The 20,900-nt window shown below is 42.3% G+C and overlaps 1 protein-coding gene across 1 annotated transcript in view; it reads left to right on the forward strand.

The window, feature by feature from the left end:
• The first annotated feature begins 14,855 nt into the window (after positions 1-14,855).
• Positions 14,856-20,900, forward strand: part of LOC140538108 (histamine H3 receptor) — a 36,197-nt gene continuing 30,152 nt past the window's right edge. Inside the window, exon 1 of the mRNA XM_072660539.1 lies at positions 14,856-15,403. Within this exon, the coding sequence (XP_072516640.1) occupies positions 15,190-15,403 (214 nt within the window). The 5' untranslated portion in view covers positions 14,856-15,189. The remainder of the gene's footprint in view (positions 15,404-20,900) is intronic.

Consider the following 20,900-nt stretch of genomic DNA (forward strand, 5'->3'; position numbering starts at 1 on the left):
ATTTTTAAAATTCTAACCAGAAAACTGTCCAATCAGGGTATATCTCTCGGTGGTACCTAAGTAGTTACGACTAAATACGTTCTTCCATTGGTTTGGGCTTGAGAACTGTTGACTTTGACAGCAAATCGTGGATTTCTTTTTTTTTTAACTGGACATAAGGTCAGATAAGGTTGTTTATAAGCCATAGCAGTAAAATATAAAAGAATAGAATAGAATAAGACTGATTTCTGCACAGATGTCTAATAAAGCCTAACAACTAATTATACTGAGCTATTTACATAGTCATATTAACACAGCAATCATAGCTCTCGTCATAGCTAATATTAATCTCTGGTTTCAGTGGTTAAATCTGGGCCCTGTGTGGAATTAGACTCATTTCTATTTCTTTACTCGTTTCACAACCATGTATCCATTAGATATTCCTTCAAGCTTCCGTTTGTTTGTTTTGCTATCCAGTGTCGACCAGACGTTGACGGATTCCCCTTCTGAGCCTTGGTTCCTCTCAGTGGTTCTTCCTCTCTCATTGAGGGAGTTTTTCCTGTTGCTCTCGCCTCACTCACCAGAGGCTTGGACTTGGATCTCTTTCAAGCTGCTTATCAGACAATGCCCGCTGTTCGAGGTGCCACATAAATAAACTCGACTTGACAATATGCTTTGCTCATGCTGGGCATACTCCTTTCACAACCTACACCGATCAGCCGTAAGATTAGTACCACTGACAGATAAAGACATTGATTATCTTCATCTATAGTGGCTCCCGACAAGTTAGGCTGCAAGTAACCAGTCAGTTCTTGAAGGAAAAATTCACAAGAACCTTTGACAAGAACCCAACTGTGATGTTCTAGATGAAGGAGTCAGAAGATTTCCAAGACATCAGGCAGGTATTGTGGGGTGTTCCTGGTATGCAGTGGCCAGTACCCACCAAAAGTGGTCCAAGAAAGAACAACCAGTGAACCAGCGACAGGGTCATGGGTGCCTAAGGCTCATTAATCCTCATGGAGGCCACACCTTGATGCCATATAAACGAGATTACTGTATTTACACCTGCCATTTGCACCAGATTCAACTGGACTGAAAAAGCACCCTAAAGCAAGACAGCCAAGAAAGCCCAGCAACATCTCTACTTCCTCCGGAAGCTGAGAAAGGCCTGTCTCCCTCCACCCATCCTCACCTCTTCTATAGAGGGACCATAGAGAGCTTCCTGAGCAGCTGCATCACTGCCTGGTTTGGGACCTGCACAGTCTCTGACCGGAAGAAGGTACCGCAGCATCCGGTCCAACATGACCTGACTCTACAATAGCTTCTTCCCCCAAGCCATCAGACTTCTCAACTCCAGAGACTGAACTGAATGGTTTTTCTGTTCCATACACACATACACATTTTGCACAAATAACTATACTACCTATACTCCCTTGACTTAATATTTATTGCACACTGCATAATTTGCACATTATCCCAATTTAATTATTATTTTTTGTCTGCGCTGTGTTGTGTTGTCTGTCTGCACGTGTACTGTTCTGTATGCACTGTTGCACCATGGTCCTGGAGGAACGTTGTTCCAAGAACAAGCTCCTCATGATGTTACGTTTCTGTTCCAGCTGTATTTTATCTCTGTATACCCAGTCAAGAACCATTGAGAAGCCATTATTTTTAGGGGCGTATTATTCCAAAGCACTGGCTGAGATATTTATCTAAATGCTCTCTAATGTTTAGCTCTTCAATAAATATCACGCATATCTTCAGTGAACGGCAGCACAGCTGGTAAAAGCCAGCACAAGCCCGGCAATGCATAAACTCGGTTTGTTTACAGGGAGGCCGCAGCAGAGGCCGAGACGAAGCAGATGCATGTCCATTCCTTCTGAATTCCTGGGTCATGCTACGGCAGCCAGCAGCAGGAAGGCGTCCAATTTGAATATCCAGCGGAGAAAGTGATTTATTTGCTGGATGCGTCTGAGAGGGCAGTTCAGGAAGAACCATCTGTCCAAAGTCCCAGAGCTTTTGCTGTGTGGTCAGCCCAACCAATGAATATGGAAATCCATTCATGTAACACTGGCAAAGTCATTTCTAACAAAGATGGAAATGTGTCAGGTTATTTTGGAGTGAACGGAATCAGCTTTGGGAGGCGAGCTCCCGAAATGATGCTGTTTGCTTTCATTAGAATAGCAATTGGCATCAAACAATGAAACAGTAGAAAGGTGCCCTTCGCTCACATTGACTACAATAGGAAATTGGCAGACCCCAGTGTGGCTCATGGGGCTCCGCCCCCTGCTTTCTCCTGCAGCGCTGGCAGACCAGCTTTCTCACTGCTCTCAGTTTGACCCCTCTGTGGACTCATTGCACATTCAGATAAGGGAGGGGTTTCATAGAGGAGGTACGAAGGAGCTAGTTTAATACTAAAGAATGCATTTACTGAGTGTTTATTGAGCGTTTAGGTTGTTCGGCATATAAATAATAAGTATGTGACTTTGGTTGGGGATGAAAAATGCTCGGATGTGGTTTTACAAGCCTGTTTACCACCCTGTTATTTTGCCTCAGATTGAAATGCGCTGTTTTTTCTTTTACAAAAAGCTTGTGAAAAAATCTGAAGCTCTTTTACTGGCTGTGTTACATTATCGAGATGGCCCACAGCCACATAGCCTGAGTTATGCTAACCTAGTTTAGCCTAGCATAGGTTTACACTGTAACAAGAACTGCAATGCTGTTTGCGCCGTCAGCCAAGCATTAGCTTTTATGTTTCCCGGTCACTCCAGAGGCATCTGTGTGTGTGTAGCTGGTACCTGATGTGGTCGGTGTGGCGCAATGAATAAGACCGCTACTTGCTAGTGAGCTACCGCACCATGTGGTGAAACTGGGGTTCGAGTCCCGGTCTGGGCAATTATGCTGTGCTATACCAATAAGAGTCCTTGGGCCAGACTCCAAACTCTACTTTGGCCCACCTCTGTAATATTACTCATACCTTGTAAGTCGTTCTGGATAAGAGCGTCAGCTATGTGCTGTAAATGTAAATGAAGTCTAGCATTAGCTTTTAGCTTTTTTGGCCTGCTTCAAGGCTTCTGAATGCTGGGAAACAGCATCTAGGTTTGCTTTGGTTGGTCTAGAGTCAGCATTTAGCTTTTTTAGTCTACTCCAGAGGCATCCACACACTGGATAACCGCAACAGCACTGGCTCTGGTCCATCATAGAGGAAATTAAACAGACGTACAACAAACAAAGCAAACCTAGATGCTGTTTCCCAGCATTCAGAAGCCTCTGAAGCAGGCCAAAAAGCTAAAAGCTAATGCTAAGCTCATCATTTACATTTACGGCATTTAGCTTATTAGACGCTGTTATCCAGAACGACTTACAATGTATGAGTAGTATTACAGAGGTGGGCCAAAGTAGAGTTCGGAGTCTGGCACAAGGACTCTTATTGGCGTAGCACAGCATAATTGCCCAGACTGGGAATCGAACCCCGGTCTGCCACATGGTGCGGTAGCTTTTAGCCTTTTTGGCCTGCTTCAGAGGCTTCTGAATGCTGGGAAACAGCATCTAGGTTTGCTTTGGTTGGTCTAGAGTCAGCATTTAGCTTTTTTAGTCTACTCCAGAGGCATCCACGCACTGGATAACTGCAACAGCACTGGCTCTGGTCCATCTAGTGTCAGACTTCACCTTTTCCAGTCGCTCCAGAGGCTTCCATGTGCCAGATAGAGGGAATTAAACAGACCCCCTCCACACACACCCTACAGGCTTAATACTGTATGTAAAGTAATGTTTTACAAACTGGCTTAAAATGTGAGGTGGAATATCTGAAGTGAGATGTTTTAGCCCGCTGTTCTTTTCCCACGGTGCTTCATTCCGTTATCATTTACTAATGATGCGCCGTCTTGTTTTGCTAGCGAACCCCCTGGTAACTGGACCAGACTGGACCACTAAATTAGTGTCCATCATACATCCCCACAGTCACTAAATTGTGCTTATATAATCAGATTCCATACAGGGAAAGAATCCAGCCTTATTTACTAGCCAGTGTCTCTGGGAGGCAAACAGGACCTGCCTGGGAAAAACTACTCATTGTCTATTTTTTTAATCCAGCCTTCTCTTTAAACGGCGCTGATCTCACGTTGCCGTCATCTGGGCTGTTTTTGATGTTAGGCTAGCACTGCTAACATGGGGCTTCATTACTGTGACTCCGAACAGTTCTATAGAGGGTTTCCACATTATCTTTCATCATCAGCATGAGAGATCCCACACATCTGGCAGTGTGTTCCAAACAGAATATGGCACTTTGAAGGGCGAATACTTTCGGTGGCCATTTCGTAGTGCTGAAAAACAGTGGCTTCAAAGAGACCTTAATGGACAGTCCTGAAGCTCCAACCAAGGGACACTGGAAGGTCCTTTGTGCTGTTATTACTTTGAATGAAAAAATGGCGAGAACGTTGTGCTGGCTTATATAATTGTCTGCCCATGAGAAGACACAGCTCTTTGCATGTTTAATGCTATGCTAAGTGGTTGCTATGGTATTCTGCTTGTTGCTAGAATATTACTATCTGTTACGATGGTATTTCAGGTGCTTGCTAAGGTCTCCCAGGTGCTAGCATCCACTTAGGTGTTGCTAAGTGAGTGCTATGGCATTTCTAAAGGTCTTCCTAGGTAGTTGCTATGGTATACAATGTGGTTGCTAGGGTGGCTGCTAAGGAATTTTAGATGGTTGCTTTATCAGTTACTTTGGTGTTTTATGTGGTTGTCTAAGTCTATACTATAATGTTGCTAGGGCGTTTCTTGGTGGTTGCTAAGGAGCCCCAGCGGAATGCTAAGGTGTTGATAAGAGGGTAGTATGGTGTTCGACCCACCATCCCTCAAAATCCGCGGAAGACAAGCGTCCAGGCTTTTTTCTGTCCTGGCACCAAAGTGGTGGAACGAGCTGCCCCTGGATGTCCGAACGGCCGAGTCACTCGCTGTCTTCAAACGCAGACTGAAGACCCACCTCTTCAGAGAGTACTTGGACGAATAGTTCTATGGTCGCCTTATTGTATTGTGTTTAGCAATGTCTAAGCTTGGAGGTATCTTTTGTATTAGTCTATTCTAACTAGCTGAGGTTTTCTTGAGTAAATAGCAAAGCACTTTGTAAGTCGCTCTGGATAAGAGCGTCTGCTAAATGCCGTAAATGTAAATGTAAATGTGTTGCCAAGGTGTTTTGTGGTGGTGTCTGTTTGCTGTGATGTTTCAGGTGGTTGCTAGGGTGTTGCTAAGTGGGTGCTATGTCATTTCTAAACATCTTCCTAGGTAGTTGCTATGATATTGGGCGGTTGCTGAGGTATTTCAGATGGTTGCTTTCTCAGTTACTTTGGTGTTTCATTTGGTTGTCTAAGCCTATACTATATTGTTGCTATGGTGTTTCTTGGTTGTTGCTAAGGAGCCCCAGCAGGGGTGCTGAACTGTCGATAAGAGGGTGGTATGGTGTTGCCATGGTGTTGTGTTGTGGTGTCTGTTTGCTGTGATGTCTCAGATTTTTGTCTCAGGTTGCTAGGCATTGCTAAAGGTCTTCCTAGGTGGTTGCTATGGTATACAATGTGGTTGCTAGGGTGGTTGCTAAGGTATTTCAGATGGTTGCTTTCTCAGTTACTCTGGTCTATACTATAATATTGTTAAGGTGTTTCTTGGTGGTTGCTAGGGTCATTGCTTTGGTGGTTACTATGGTTTTTAAGGTGGTTGCTGTGTTTAAGTGTTTCGGGGGGTGCAAAGGTATTGATAAGATGGTAAGGTGGTATGGTATTACCAAGGTGTTTTGTGGTGGTGTATGTTTGCTATGATATCTCAGATGGTTGCTAGGGGATGGGTGTTGCCAAGTGGTTGCTGTGGTACCCCCTGTGACTCTAAACTGATGTGTAAGTAAACTATTTTACACCCCAAAAAATCCAATGCACAATTCTACAATATTTCTGGTCTTAAAAAATAAATGATACTAATAAAAAAGGCTCCTAAAATGTTCTTGCCCTGGGAGTAAAATTGAAGGTGGTGAAGAACATTGGTGTTCTTTGTCAGTGCTTCCCAGCCCTGGTCCTGGAGGACCCCCTGTCCTGCACATTTTAGTGTGTACCCTGCTCCCAACACACCTGATACAGCTAATCTACTCATTAACAAGCCCTTTCTGACTCAAAGGAGGTATGTTAGAGCAGAGAACCATATGTGCAGGGCAGGAGATCCTCCAGGACCAGGGTTGGGGACCACCGCTCTGTGATCCTGGTGTAAACCTACAGGATATCTTTGGTTCCATTACAGAAAGGAAACAGCTTTGTAAGGATGGAGGTGACACACAATTAAACCCTCAGATTTTCAGCCTCATTTGTAAGCATGCAATTCTAAAGTTCTGAAATGAAACCCAAACAGAAGCCCTGAAGGCCAGCGTTGTCTTCTAGAGCAAACCCATGCAACTTTTTAATGAACTTCAACATCAAATGAGGACAGCGAGCCACTTCTGTTCTGCTTAGTTACTCCACACAATGAAGATGTAACCTATTTTCAGCAGAAGAACAGCAGATTAAAAGCGTCTCAACAAAGATCTGCGAGATAAAGTCACGTTCTCAGCAGCTGGAAAATGTGCAGAACCAATTGATATGCCAGACGTCTACAAACAGGGAGGTTTAGGGCGACTGCATGAACATGCAAATTTGTAGTTTGTATGCAAATACACACTTTACTTTGTTAGTGGTCTATCAGGACTTGTGGCCCTGGTGCAGTGAAGGGTGGCTCTGGGTTCTCAGATATATACTATAAACATGTGAACAATACTGAGAGATGGAGGTAATCTAACTAAACTCACTAACTGAAGAAATGCAGTTTACAGGCTTGATCTTTTTGGGAGATAAACCCATCTTGGCAAGACTCAAGACTCATCTGTCCAAAGCTCATTATTTCAAGGTGTTTTGTGGTGATGTCTGTTTGCTGTGATGTCTCAGGTGGTTGCTAGGGTGTTGCTAAGTGGGAGCTATGGCATTGCTAAAGGTCTTCCTAGGTAGTTGCTATGGTACACAATGTTGTTGCTAGGGTGGTATTTCAGATGGTTGATTTCTCAGTTACTCTGGTCTATACTATAATATTGTTAAGTTTTTTCTTGGTGGTTGCTAGGGTCATTGCTCTGGTGGTTACTATGGTATTTAAGGTGGATGCTAAGGGTATTGATAAGGTAGGTGGTATGGTATTGCCATAAGGTGTTTTGTGGTAGTGTATGTTTGCTATGATGTCTCAGGTGGTTGCTAGGGTGTTGCTAAGTGGGAGCTATGGCATTGCTAAAGGTCTTCCTAGGTAGTTACTATGGTATACAATGTTGTTGCTAGGGTGGTATTTCAGATGGTTGCTTTCTCAGTTACTCTGGTCTATACTATAATATTGTTAATGTTTTTTGGTGGTTGCTAGGGTCATTGCTCTGGTGGTTACTATGGTATTTAAGGTGGTTGCTAAGGGTATTGATAAGGTAGGTGGTATGGTATTGCCATAAGGTGTTTTGTGGTAGTGTATGTTTGCTATGATGTCTCAGGTGGTTGCTAGGGTGTTGCCAAGTGGTTGCTGTGGTACCCCTGTGACACTAGACTGTTATGTAAGTAAACTTGATCTAGGTCTAGATGTTCTGATTGGAGATGCTGTCTGCACTAGTTCGATTGTTGGAGTCTTCTTTACTCATCTTATGGTTCTGCTGTTGGGCTGCTGGAACTTGCTAGGACGTCCTGACCGGCCATATTGGTCAGCTGTTCCACTTGTAAATGACTGAGCAGATGGTGGAGCAGTGGCTGATTTCTGACTGTTCTGAGGTGTTGATAAGAGGGTGGTATGGTGTTGCCATGGTGTTTTGTGGTGGTGTCTGTTTGTTATGATGTCTCAGGTGGTTGCTAGGGTGTTGTAAGTGAGTGCTATGTCATTTCTAAACGTCTTCCAAGGTAGTTACTATGATATTGGGCGGTTGCTGAAGTATTTCAGTTACTTTGGTGTTTTATATGGTTGTCTAAGTCTATACTGTACTATAATGTTGCTAGGGTGTTTCTTGGTGGTTGCTAAGGAGCCCCAGTGGGGTGCTAATGTGTTGATAAGAGGGTGGTATGGTGTTCCACTTGTAAATGATTGAGCGGATGGTGGAGCAGTGGCTGATTTCTGGCTGTTATGAGATCTATAACATTTACACAGATTGAAAAAAAAGTAACTATATAAAATTCTGAGATTAATTGTTATTAAATTTTTATATCTTAGAATTTTTTAGATTCAAATGTTTAACTGTTGTTGTCACAAAGCAGCTTTACATAATCAGTAATTAGTAAAAGACAAAAAAAGAAAAGTAAATAACACAAACATGAAAAATCTAAGACCCCCAGTGAAGACCCCCAATGAACAGATCCATCTGCGCAGTGATTTGGATGCGTTAGTATAAGGTCATAAAATCTGACTCTACTATTATAAAACACTATTCCCACTCAAGTAATTAGAATTCAAGCCTGACATGTCTCTACAAAGAACTTCTGCTGAAAGGATCTTCAGGGAATCAAACATGTTTCCTCTACAACCTTAAAAAAAAGTTCTTTAAGTGTCTTCAAGGGTCCAGATTATTGCTCCAAGCCAACTTGCAGCAAACAGGGATGGAAAGAAATATGTGGACCATTTGGAGGTCCCAGTGGGACAGTTTGAGAACTTTAGCTTTTATATCGTTGCTGTCACACAAAAACGGCAACTTTACAGGAGAAGGAAAAATCATATTAACTTTCAAAGGAAGTCAATGTAAAAAGATTTTATTCCAAGTCATTTTGGAGAATTTCTATTGGTCCGTTCATCATGAACTTTGGAAACAATGTTAAGAACAACTTCCAGATTCATGTTATATTAAAAAGTGAAAAATGACGCAAATGGAGATACAAGGTTTTTTCCCAGACAGCTTTGAGAAGTACCATATAGCACCGTAAATGCTTCCATTACTGTAACCCAGTCGGTTTTACACAGTATTTGGCTCCAAATAACCCTTTGTTTTAAAATGTAATATGAATAGCAAATCTTAACGGCATTTTCCCCCATATAATAACATGTTTTTGATGGAAGCTCAGGTCTCTGAAGGTCTCTGAGCTCTGAGGTCTCCAGCTGGATGTGGGAGATGGGGTGGAAAGGGGAGGTATCACCGGTTAATATTACGCTGCCCGTCTGCTGGTGCATGGTGACATCCTCGGAAATAAGAAGACGTTCGTTAAGGATGTGGAGAAAATCATTACATTTATGTAATGTAAGAATTTAGTCTTTTAATTAATACAATATGATCATTTATGTTTTATGGGACAAAATTCATGACAAAACAAGCTCTGTCTGGATTTCAGGTTGACTTTAAGAGTGTCCTTGGCTGTCTTGGCTGGCGTGGCTGAGGACACCTTGTGTCATTTGCATACAGGAACATCAGGTTAAAGGTCTTTGCCTCTTGGCCAGAGGGGACATTCTGAAGTTCACTCTAGTGATATGCACTCATCGAGAATGAACAGGTTGAATACGTACAACCACGTTAAAGGCATCACCTAGGAATACGCTGTTTATTAGCCAGCTAGATGGTCCAAGACGCCTGGAGCCACATCTCTGGCTCCACATGTAACAGTGCTCTTAACCTTCTCTTTGCCGGGGGGGTATTGGATTTTAAGTGGAAGACCTGAGTGCTTGCGTAATTAGCACTTGACAATTAGCCAAAAATGAGGTTCTTATGAGGATCTGGGTGAAGCATTCATGTGGAAGAGTGGATCTACATGGGTGGAGGAGATGATAGCGGACTCTGCGTGCAGTACAGTGCGCTGCTTCGGCTTTGTATGTGAAATGGATTTTATCGTATTCATAATGGACTGAGCATGAACTGCATAACGTGTCAAAGGCTTTAGCTGTGTGTAATAATACACATCTCCATCCCCCATCACCACCACCACCACCGCCGCCGCCACCACCACCTTCACACACAGCTGAGAATTAACTCATTGGGCCAAATTGTTCTTTTGTGTCAGCGGGGAAGTGAGTCACTCTGTGAAAAAGGATTCAACCTCTGACAGAGCGTATAATTACACATGTTCATTTTTATCAAGATGAGACGGAGAGCGTGTGCATAATGTATGCAGTCTAAAAAAAAGAAGGATGTTATAATAATTCTGTCTCCAAATCTTGCATGAAACGGCGCTGTCAGAAGGTAGTCTGGTGATAGTGATAGACCATAATAATACAAATCTGGAATCTGTAGATAGATAATAATAATAGTAGTAGTCGTTTGTTGCTCATTTAGAGATTAGTAGATAAATAGTAGACTAACCTGTAATCTTTGGACTGGAGATTAAAAAAAAAAAATGTTCGGCCAATTATTGCAATACCTGGGCTGACGACGGGGCCGACGCCGAAGACAATCAACAAGTTTTAACTTCCCATCTCAATATTTGTCAGGATTAAATTTACTATTTACTGCCCTCATGTCTCTTCAGAGTCTTCTGGTAGAAATAATCTTATATGTAGTTCTTAGCTAATACTCTGTAAATTCTCATTTTTATATAGAGGATACGAGATTCAAGAGTTTATTGTCATATGACAATACTTACTTTGCAGTTCTATATATATATATATTAAATATTAATATGAGAGGAGGATGGGTCCCCCTTGTGAATCAGAGGACGATGGGTAGGGTCTCCCTTGTGAGTCTTGGTTCCTCCCAAGGTTTCTTCCTCCAGCTCTGAGGGAGGTTTTCCTTATTTTCCTTGTCTTAGATTCTTCATGTTTTCTTATGTTATTTCTTTTTTTTCTGTCTTTAACTAATTAATAATTATGTAAAGCTGCTTTGTGACGACAACAGTTATAAAAAGCGCTAAACAAATACATTTGACTTGACGATATAGAAAGAGAGAAGCAAAATAAAAATAAGTATATATATAAGTATATATAAGTATATATATATATACAAACAGAGTAGTAAGTAAGAAATATTAAAGAATACAGTACAGAGTAGAGTTGCATGTGTACATTGCATTGTGCAGGTACAAAAGTAAACAGTATTGGTACAACAGTAGCAGCGACATATGTAGTGGGCTCAAATGAATGGGTGTATTAATTAACAAGTTCAACCAGTTTAGAGTGGAAGGAGAGAGGAGGTGTTCAGAAGCCTGATGGTGTATGGATAGAAACTGTTTCTTAGTCTGGCTGTCCTGGACTTCATGCTCCTGTAGCGTTGGCCCGATGGTAGGAGCGTGAAGAGGCTGTGTTGAGGGTGTGTACTGTGCCTGATAATGCTGTGGGCCCTCCTGATGACACTGGTCCTGTAGATGACCTGCAGTGAGGGGAAGGCTGCTCCAGAAATGAACTGTGCAGTCTTGATCACATGCTGGAGAGCCTTCCTGTCCTAAAAGGGGCAGTTTCTGTACCAGACCGTGATGTAATCTGTACACTGTAACCCTAGGCTTGATAGTAATCTGTAATCTAGATTGAATTAAATAATCTTAAAGTGTAATCAGTAGTCTTCAAATAAGAGTATTTTGTGATATGCAGATAGCGTAATATGATAGTCCTAAACGATCTTCTGGGTTATTCATTTTACCCAAGTACTGTGATCTATAAATAAATAGTAATGGTTAATCTGTAGGTAGAGTAATCTGTGATCTATAATATGTTGTAGGTGAAGTGTGATCTGTGGTCTATACATAGAAAGTGATGTGTAATCTGTAGGTAGAGTAATCTGTGATCTATAATATGTTGTAGGTGAAGTGTGATCTGTGGTCTATACATAGAAAGTGATGTGTAATCTGTAATCTAATCTGTAGGTGGAGTGTAATATGTGATGAATGAACTAATCTGTAAACATGGTGTAATTTGTGATTATTTAATCTGTAGGTGGGGTGTCATCTGCAATCTATAATCTATAGGTGGGGTGTAATCTGCAATCTATAATCTGTAGGTGGGGTGTCATCTGCAATCTATAATCTGTAGGTGGGGTGTAATCTGCAATCTATAATCTGTAGGTGGGGGTGTAATCTGCAATCTATAATCTGTAGGTGGGGTGTAATCTGCAATCTATAATCTGTAGGTGGGGTATCATCTGCAATCTATAATCTGTAGGTGGGATGTAATCTGCAATCTATAATTTGTAGGTGGGGGTGTAATCTGCAATCTATAATCTGTATGTGGGGGTCTAATCTGCAATCTATAATCTGTAGGTGGAGTGTCATCTGCAATCTATAATCTGAATGTGGGGGTGTAATCTGCAAGCTATAATCTGTAGGTGGGGTGTAATCTGCAATCTATAATCTGTAGGTGGGTGTAATCTGCAATGTATAATCTGTAGGTGGGGTGTAATCTGCAATCTATAATCTGTAGGTGGGGGTGTAATCTGCAATCTATAATCTGAATGTGGGGGTGTAATCTGCAATCTATAATTTGAATGTGGGGGTGTAATCTGCAAGCTATAATCTGTAGGTGGGGTGTCATCTGTAATCTATAACCTGTAGGTGGGGTATCATCTGTAATCTATAAAGCATAGGTGGAGTGTAATTAGTAATCTGTAATCTAAATGCAGAGTGCAATCTGTAATCTGTATGCAGTGTAATCTATTCCATCTATATCTGTAGATGGAATGTAATCTATAATTTCTTGGTGGAATGTAATCTGTAATCTGTAATCTATATTCTATAATGTGTATGTAGTTTATAATCTGTAATCTGTAGCTGGAATGTATGCTATAGTACATAATCTGACAGTGTAATTGAATCTATAATATATAGGTGGAATGCAATTTGTAATCTATAACATGTAATCTGTAAAAAGGCTGTAATCTATAGTCTGTAAAGGGAATTTATATCGGCAATCTGTAGAGTGTAGATTGTAATCTATAATGTATAGGTGAATGTATAGATGTTTTATCTATAATATGTAATCTGTAAACAGAGTGTAATCTGTGATCTATACTCTGGAGGTGGAATGTAATCTATAATCTGACATATGTAATCTGTGCGTAATCTGTAATCTAATCTAAAGGTGAAGTGTAATCTCTACTCTGTAGATAAGTAATAGATCATCATTCAACTGTAGTCGACCAGTAGCTAATTATTTCTGTAGTAATTTATTCTATGGGTGGGTGATTTTGAGAGCCAGATAAGGTGATTATAAGCACAGCTCACTGTATCTGCCTGTCATTCTGCTGCTGCTGTCCATGGTCCTGAAACGAGTCGTGCAACACCACCAGCTGAGCTCTGCCAAGGGAGCAATATGTGCTAATCAATGCATGGATAATATCATTATTGTTTAATCTAGCCACAGTGTATGATACACTGTATATCTAACATGTGGCTGGATATATAGACAGATGTAGGCTATTTTAGTATTCTCCAGGCAGGCTGACAGGGCATAAATGCATCAACAGCAGGTTTTGAAGAATTTGTCTATTCTATTTTTGGCTGCTGTAGAACTGTGTCATGTCTTCATTTGTGACGGTGATGTCACTGATTAGTATTGGCCAGATCCAGAAGGTTGAGTCATTAATAGAAATATTTATGATAGATAGACAGACAGAAAGACAGAATAGATAGACAGAATAGATAAACAGATAGATAGAAAGATAGACAGACGGACGGACGGACGGACGGACGGACGGACGGACGGACAGACAGACAGACAGATAGATAGATAGATAGATAGATAGATAGATAGAGATAGATAGATAGACAGACAGACAGACAGACAGACAGAGAGACAGACAGATAGACAGAAAGACAGACAGATAGATAGACAGACAGACAGAATATATAGACAGAATAGATAGACAGATAGATAGATAGAGATAGATAGAGATAGATAGACAGACAGACAGACAGATAGATAGATAGAGATAGATAGAGATAGATAGATAGATAGATAGACAGACAGACAGACAGACAGATAGATAGATAGATAGATAGATAGATAGATAGATAGACAGACAGACAGATAGATAGATAGACAGACAGACAAACAGACAGATGGACAGACGGACAGATAGATAGATAGATAGATAGACAGACAGATAGATAGATAGATAGATAGACAGTCAGACAGACAAACAGACAGACAGAGAGACAGACAGACAGAATATATAGACAGAATAGATAGACAGATAGATAGATAGAGATAGATAGAGATAGATAGACAGACAGACAGACAGACAGACAGATAGACAGATAGATAGATAGAGATAGATAGAGATAGACAGACAGACAGACAGATAGACAGATAGATAGATAGATAGATACCATTTCAATCTAAACTATGGACAGAAGTATTGTACCTGATCATTTATTTCTTCTGAAATCAATCTAGTAGAAAAAGTTTGTCCTGCTTCCCAACTCATCCCAAAGTACTGGATGGAGCACCACCATTCATCACCACCATCCATCATTCCAGAGAACACAGTTCTTCCACTGCTCCACAGCTCAATGCTGCTGGGGGGCTTTATACCCCTCTAGCCCACGCCTGGCATTAGGCAGCATGGTGCCAGTAGGTTCATGTTTATCTGTTCCACAGAGTCCTATTCTTTTGGCAGTACTTCTCTGCAGGGACTAAAGAATATATATATATATGTCCTTTGCTTGTAATGTAAACTAGATGTTCAGATGTTCAGATGATTGACAGGCTGGTGGGCAGTGCCCAAATCCATCAGCAGAAGCCTGTGGTGCTGAAAGGAAAGCCAGGAAGCTGCTTTTCTGGAATGAGGGAGCTTTTATGAATTAAGCACAGACCGCGCGCAGCTCGGCGCGTGCTCCTACAGGTTGTTTAACAATTTCCCGTTCTGCGCGCGCTCAGTGACGGTGACTGGGCGATGATGGTCCGCAGGGAGGCGCGAGGCTGCTGAGATTAATTCACCAGGCGCTCGTGGCAGCGGGCTTTTTTTCAGCTCGTGCGCTCTCCGTCTTGGATAGCATCCAACCTCGCGCTCCTCTCTCCGCTTATCGCGTGTGCTGCACGCGCGCTGCTCCGGCGGAGTTCAGTGGACTCGTGCAGGGGACTTCAAAGCTCGCCGGGAATTGTCTTTATTGATATTAGTAAACATCTGGAGCATGGAGACCCCCGACGACCTGCCCCTCGCTGGCGCTCCAAACACTGCGCGCGCGGGGCAAACTTTGGGCAGGTGAGAAGTGCTGGTCGAGTCCCGGAACCGAGCGATGAGCGCAGCCCGCAGCTCCACGAGGTAGCCCTGATTTGACGATGGTCACCTGCTTCTCTGGGTCCGGTAACTCCAGCGCGAGCGCCGGTTTACCTGCCTCCACCACGGCCGTGCTCGCTGCTCTGATGGTCACTCTGGTGGTCGTGGTCGTGGCTGGAAACGCCTTGGTCATCCTCGCCTTCGTCGTGGACAAGAGCCTCCGGAATCAAAGCAACTACTTCTTCCTCAATTTGGCCATTTCTGACTTTCTGGTCGGTGAGTATATCAAGCATTTTTAGGGGGGGTCTTGCATGGGAGGGTGGGGGGTACTAATTGTGAGTCAACATCTCCAAAATATCGTTTGAGAGATGTTTGAGATGTTCCTATACTCTGAATGACCCAGACCTCTTAACCTGCACTTGCATATTAATTTAAGACCTCCTCATTAAGAGACCACTTCGTTCTCCAGCCTTCGCACGCCCACCGTTTTTTAAACCAGCACTTCAGCCCAGCTTCTGCCTCCGATTGTCCCCTGCAGGTTCTTCTTTTTCCACTCAGTGGTCCACGTCGGCTACATTCACCGCCTGACCGCTCAGCTTGACGTCGGCCACAATTACATGCGAGTTGTGCTGTCGGTGGAGTGTCAGTCCACCCCCACAATTGTCAACGTGTGCACATTAAGTCCCTGTAAACAAGGCTGTTCTTATTATTAAAAGCTCCCTCTGCCAGGCTTTGGTTCTTCTGACCGAAAGCTTTGCTGAGAGTAGCAGAAGAACCAAGAGAATTAAGGCTTTGCTCTGGTGTAGAGCGCTCCAGGCTTCGGAGCGTCTGGACCTATGATGTGAGTGGTTTCACCGATGCATATCATTCCATGTTGTCCTCTGGGGGCTCAAGTAGAAATCACGAAAGTCACGATTCTTCACGAGTATCTCCTGATGCCGATATCGATATTTGTCTTTAATGGTGTTCAAGAATGGAAGGTTTTCCGTGAGACTTCGGTAGATGGAATTGACAAACCGTGAACCTCAAACACTGCTGGTTCTCCTTCAAAAGAACATCCAGCAGAACCGAAACAGAGCTGGAAAACAGGCCGAATCCAAAACTACAAAACTGTTACATCACAGTCCTGAAAATGTACATAACTCCCACCACTAGCAGAAGCCTTACTAAAGCACCTAAAGATGGAAGTTGGTAGAACACAGCACCCCAGCTTTCTAAACTTTCCCAAGGATGGCCTTGACCTCGCTGCTAGCCATGACCATGGCTTTTTTCTATGCCACTGTCCTCACAATGGTCCCAGTCTGAGTTTACAGGCTGGACACTGGAAGAACCGGCACTGGTAGCGGCATTTTCACTTGACTGAAAACCCCGCCCACTAGCGAAAGCCTTCCGATATCAGTTTAACGTCAGAAAGACGTTCTGACTAATTGAATTGAAAGAGTTGAAAATGAACATCAGTTAGACTTCAAAGCCCATCGTTGTAGAAATCAAAGTCACATATCTGTCAAAGAAACCCAACAACAACAACATCAAGCTTCAATGTTGGGTTTTGGTTACTTAACATCAGGACTTAAAACCAATTACATATCAACGTCTAAAAACGTTAGAATTTCAAGTTGAGCGAAATTGAAATTTCACGCTAACATTATGAAGTTTAGCAGACGTTGGGTTTTGGTCACCGTACCTCACAACTACATGTTGGTATTTTACGTCTGTATGACGTTGACATGTGACATTTGGAAGACGTTGGATTTTGGCTACTGAACATCACAACTTAAACCCAACAAAACGCCAACAGCAGCCGTCGTCACGATTCTACCTCAAATTGACATTGGCATTATACCAGATGTTGTCCGGATGTTATCATGACCTACATTCAACCAAATACCAATGTCTGTAGATGTTGGTTGCCAGCTGGGGTAGCCTAAATTCAGTGAGCCAGGTTCTTCAGATGGTTCCTCGAGCGATGCTATAGAAGATTGACTTATGGTTCAGTGTCTGAACCCTGTTTGTAAAGGATATGTGTGAGTGTGAAGTAGGGTATGAAAACTGATGGTTATCATATCGTGTACATTTGCATAATACTGATGCAAAAGAATCCCACCTCCAATCAATCAATCAATCAGTTGATTAATGGAGGAAATAATCAGCAGATTAATCCATAATGAAAATGATCATTACTTGGAAATAAAAGAATAAAGGGGCAGTGGTGGCTCAGCGGTTAGAATGCCGGGCTATTGATAACAGGGTTGTGGGTTTGATTCCCGGGCTTGGCAAGCTGCCACTGTTGGGCCCTTGAGCAAGGCCCTTTACCCTCTCTGCTCCCCAGGTGCTGGAATTGGTTGCCCACCACTACTGTGTGTGTGTACTCACTGCCCCTAGTTCACTAGTGTGTGTGTGTGTGTGTGTGTGTGTGTGTGTGTGTGTGTGTTCACTACCACAGATGGGTTAAATGCAGAGGACACATTTCTCTGTGCAAATATGTGCACCTTTACCTTTAAAATAGTTCAAAAGAGCTCCACCTTACATGCAGCTTTATTTATTTATTTATTTATTTATCTACTTTCATTGAGTAAATCAGCAGTAAACACAACCCTGTTTTCATTCATTTAAGTATTAATGTATATAATAGTATATACATTAATAGTATAGTATATAATATAATCATATTAATAATAAGAAGAAGGAGAACAACAACAATGAAGACTGTGATCCCATAAAACCAGGATATTCTCTGAGATGGTCATCAGACCATAAAAATCTCATACCGGCTTTCAAGGTTTTTAACCTCTTAAAGCAGAAAAGCTTCTTATACACTATTTAAAGGTGTGGTTTATTGATTTAGCGATGACTCCGTGATCTTGTGCATGGCCCCAAAGTGGTGGAACAAGCTTCCCCTGGGTGTCTTCAAACCCAGACTGAAGGCCCTCCTCTTCTGAGAGTACTTGGGCGAATAGCAGAGTGGTCTCCTTACTGACGTGTGTTTAGTAGAGTCTAAACTTAGAGGTATCTGTGACTTTATAGGCTTTTCAAACTATCTGAGGTTTTTCTTGGGTAAATAGCAAAGCACTTTTGTAAGTGGCTCTGGAGAAGAGTGTCTGCTAAATGCCTTAAATGTAAATGTAAATGTAATGAGTTTATTACATAGCAATATTTAAGTATTAATGTATATAATAGTATATACATTAATAGTATAGTATATAATATAATCATATTAATAATAATACCAACAACAACAACGAGGAAGAGTTGTGAAATTCTGAAGACTGTGATCCCACAAAACCAGGATATTCTCTGAAATGGTCATCAGACCATGAAAATCTTATACTGGCTTTCAAGGTTTTTAACCCTCCTGACTCCGTCATCTTGTGCATAATAAGTTTATTACATAAAAATACAACACATAGAGTCTTGTTCAAGCATCAGAGACTTCTGCTTGAGAGAGCAACCAATAGGAAAAGAGCAGAAGATCTTAACCTTTAACTCCTTCAAACTCCCTGTTCTAAACATGTCTATACCATAGGAAAGAGCGAGGCCCGAATAGGTACACATTCCCAATATGCAGGCTAAGACTTCATGGAAACTCTCATAGCTCAGATACCACAAGGGGTTAAAGGTCTTTGAGGTAAAGGTTCTTTACACTCACACATCTCTATTACAGCATGGTTACAGCATGGTTCTGCTAATAGCAACCCCTTTATAGAACCAGGTAAAGCACCTTTATTTTTAAGAGCCTGGGTAAAAGAATTAGCATTATCTCAGAGGAAGCACCCCATCGGAGAAGCACTGGTCAGAAAGCGCAGTGAAGTGAAGCTCAGTCTTGGAAAGCCGACTTTACAGCCAGGGATAGCGCCCCTAGGAAAAGTGCTGCCAGTATTGGCTAAGGGCTAAACCCTCGCCTATCAGGCTCTCTCTCTGCACTGTGAGGACAGCCACACTATCCAGTAAGACTAAGGATTACTAAGAATTACAATGTTTTTGTTACAGTGCTAAAAACAATGCTAATCCCATGCTAAGCTAGGCTAGTTTGTGCTATGCGGCTCGCGTGAGCTGTCACAGTGCCGTAAGCCAGCTAATCAGAGCAGGACACTAGAAGTGTTTCTTTCTGAGGCTAAATAACAGGGTGGTAAATAGGTTTGTTCAAATACTTAAATGTCAGCATTTCCGCCCAATATACTATTTATACACCAAACAACAGCTTAAATACTCCATAAATGCAATACTTGGTATCTCCGTTAACTTTAAAGTGAGCTGCCCTTATTGGAAGCTCCTCAGAGCTGAAGATGAGCATCTAATAGTAGGCCATGATTCTCAAACTACTCTTCCCGGCCCCCACAGGAAGAGGCGAACAGCTAAGGACATCACATCACACAGTGTGAGTGTGTGCTGTTTCAGGATGGATCTGTTACAGGATCAGATCAGATATACCCCATAATTTTTTCCATCTTCACCCATGTGGCATCTCCACTCTCAGTAAACGAAAAACACTACGACCTAGGAGCTTCGGTAGGAAATCCGACCCCAATCAAGCCAGGGTAAAAGCTACATTAGGCCCAAATCCCAGCATCAGAGACAAAGACATGGACAGTGACGGGCCTTTGCCCCTCTGCAGTGGTTTTCTGCTGCCACCTCTAATCACAGGCCGGGACGAAAGAAAGCCTATCTGTGATTTAGCCAGAGACCCTCGGGCGCTCAGGCTCCTTTGAGCTCAGCTATCCCGAAGTGCTGAATTGTGCATTTGGGGTCTCGCTGGGGTAGTGTGTTGAAACATCACTTTCTGCTAAAGGCTTTCATCTTAATGGAAGAGCCACAGGAAAATACAGAAAAGTGCTGAAATATGCTAAAACTCAAACAGGCCAAAGTTCTGAAATCCCTCTCCCCCATCGGTCGCTCTGAGAGCAGTGTTGAGAGTAGTGAGAGCCCTTACAGGAATCAGAGACCTATCTATTGTTCCAACATGTTGTAGAAGAACCTCCATGGTACCTTTACACTGCTCACGGTCTGTCGGAGCAGGACAGTTTGGATGAGAAACCATTGTCCACAGAAGGGAAAAGAGGAAATGGGAAAGTAAAATCTGATCTCATCTGATCACACTGGAGGCGCAAGAATCTGAATGTTAATGTAAACAGGTCCTAAATGCCAGAGGTTTAAATAAGACAGGCTCCTCCAGCATCCTCTCTATCCATCATCTGCACCTGCATATTTTATGTGTTTAGCTATATATATATATATACACACACACACACAATACCACAAAAGTTTGGACACGCTTTATGGTTGAAAAAGTGTGATGATCATTAAGATCTTAATACCATTTGATCCCGAGGGGTATCCACCCTGGGTAGGATGTGGGGGGGGGGTGGTTAAAGTAGGCCTGAGTTGTAGGTTGAACGCGAAAGAAGGAGGTGATTGGGTCAGATATTAAGGCTATTAAAGCTAAATGGGGGAGTATAAATGTACATTATCATGCTGTACCTGCAGATTTGAGAGGTATTGCCACCCAAACACACACACACTGCCACAGGCCTACTTAACCCCCCCCCCCCCCCCCCCCCCCAACCTCCCCAGCCAGTGTCCTCTTTTTTGACAAGGAAAATATAAAATATGCACGTCCTAGCTTTTTGATCAAATGTTTTAAAAGATGATTACCAGCGCATATTTAACCACGGGTGCCCAAACGTTTGACTGGTACTGTAGATTTATATATACATTTGATATATATATATATCAAATGTCTATATGCATGACTGTATGAGTGAATGCAGTGGTGGTT

Source organism: Salminus brasiliensis, chromosome 17, assembly GCF_030463535.1.
Source record: "Salminus brasiliensis chromosome 17, fSalBra1.hap2, whole genome shotgun sequence".
Taxonomy (NCBI): Eukaryota; Metazoa; Chordata; class Actinopteri; order Characiformes; family Bryconidae; genus Salminus; species Salminus brasiliensis.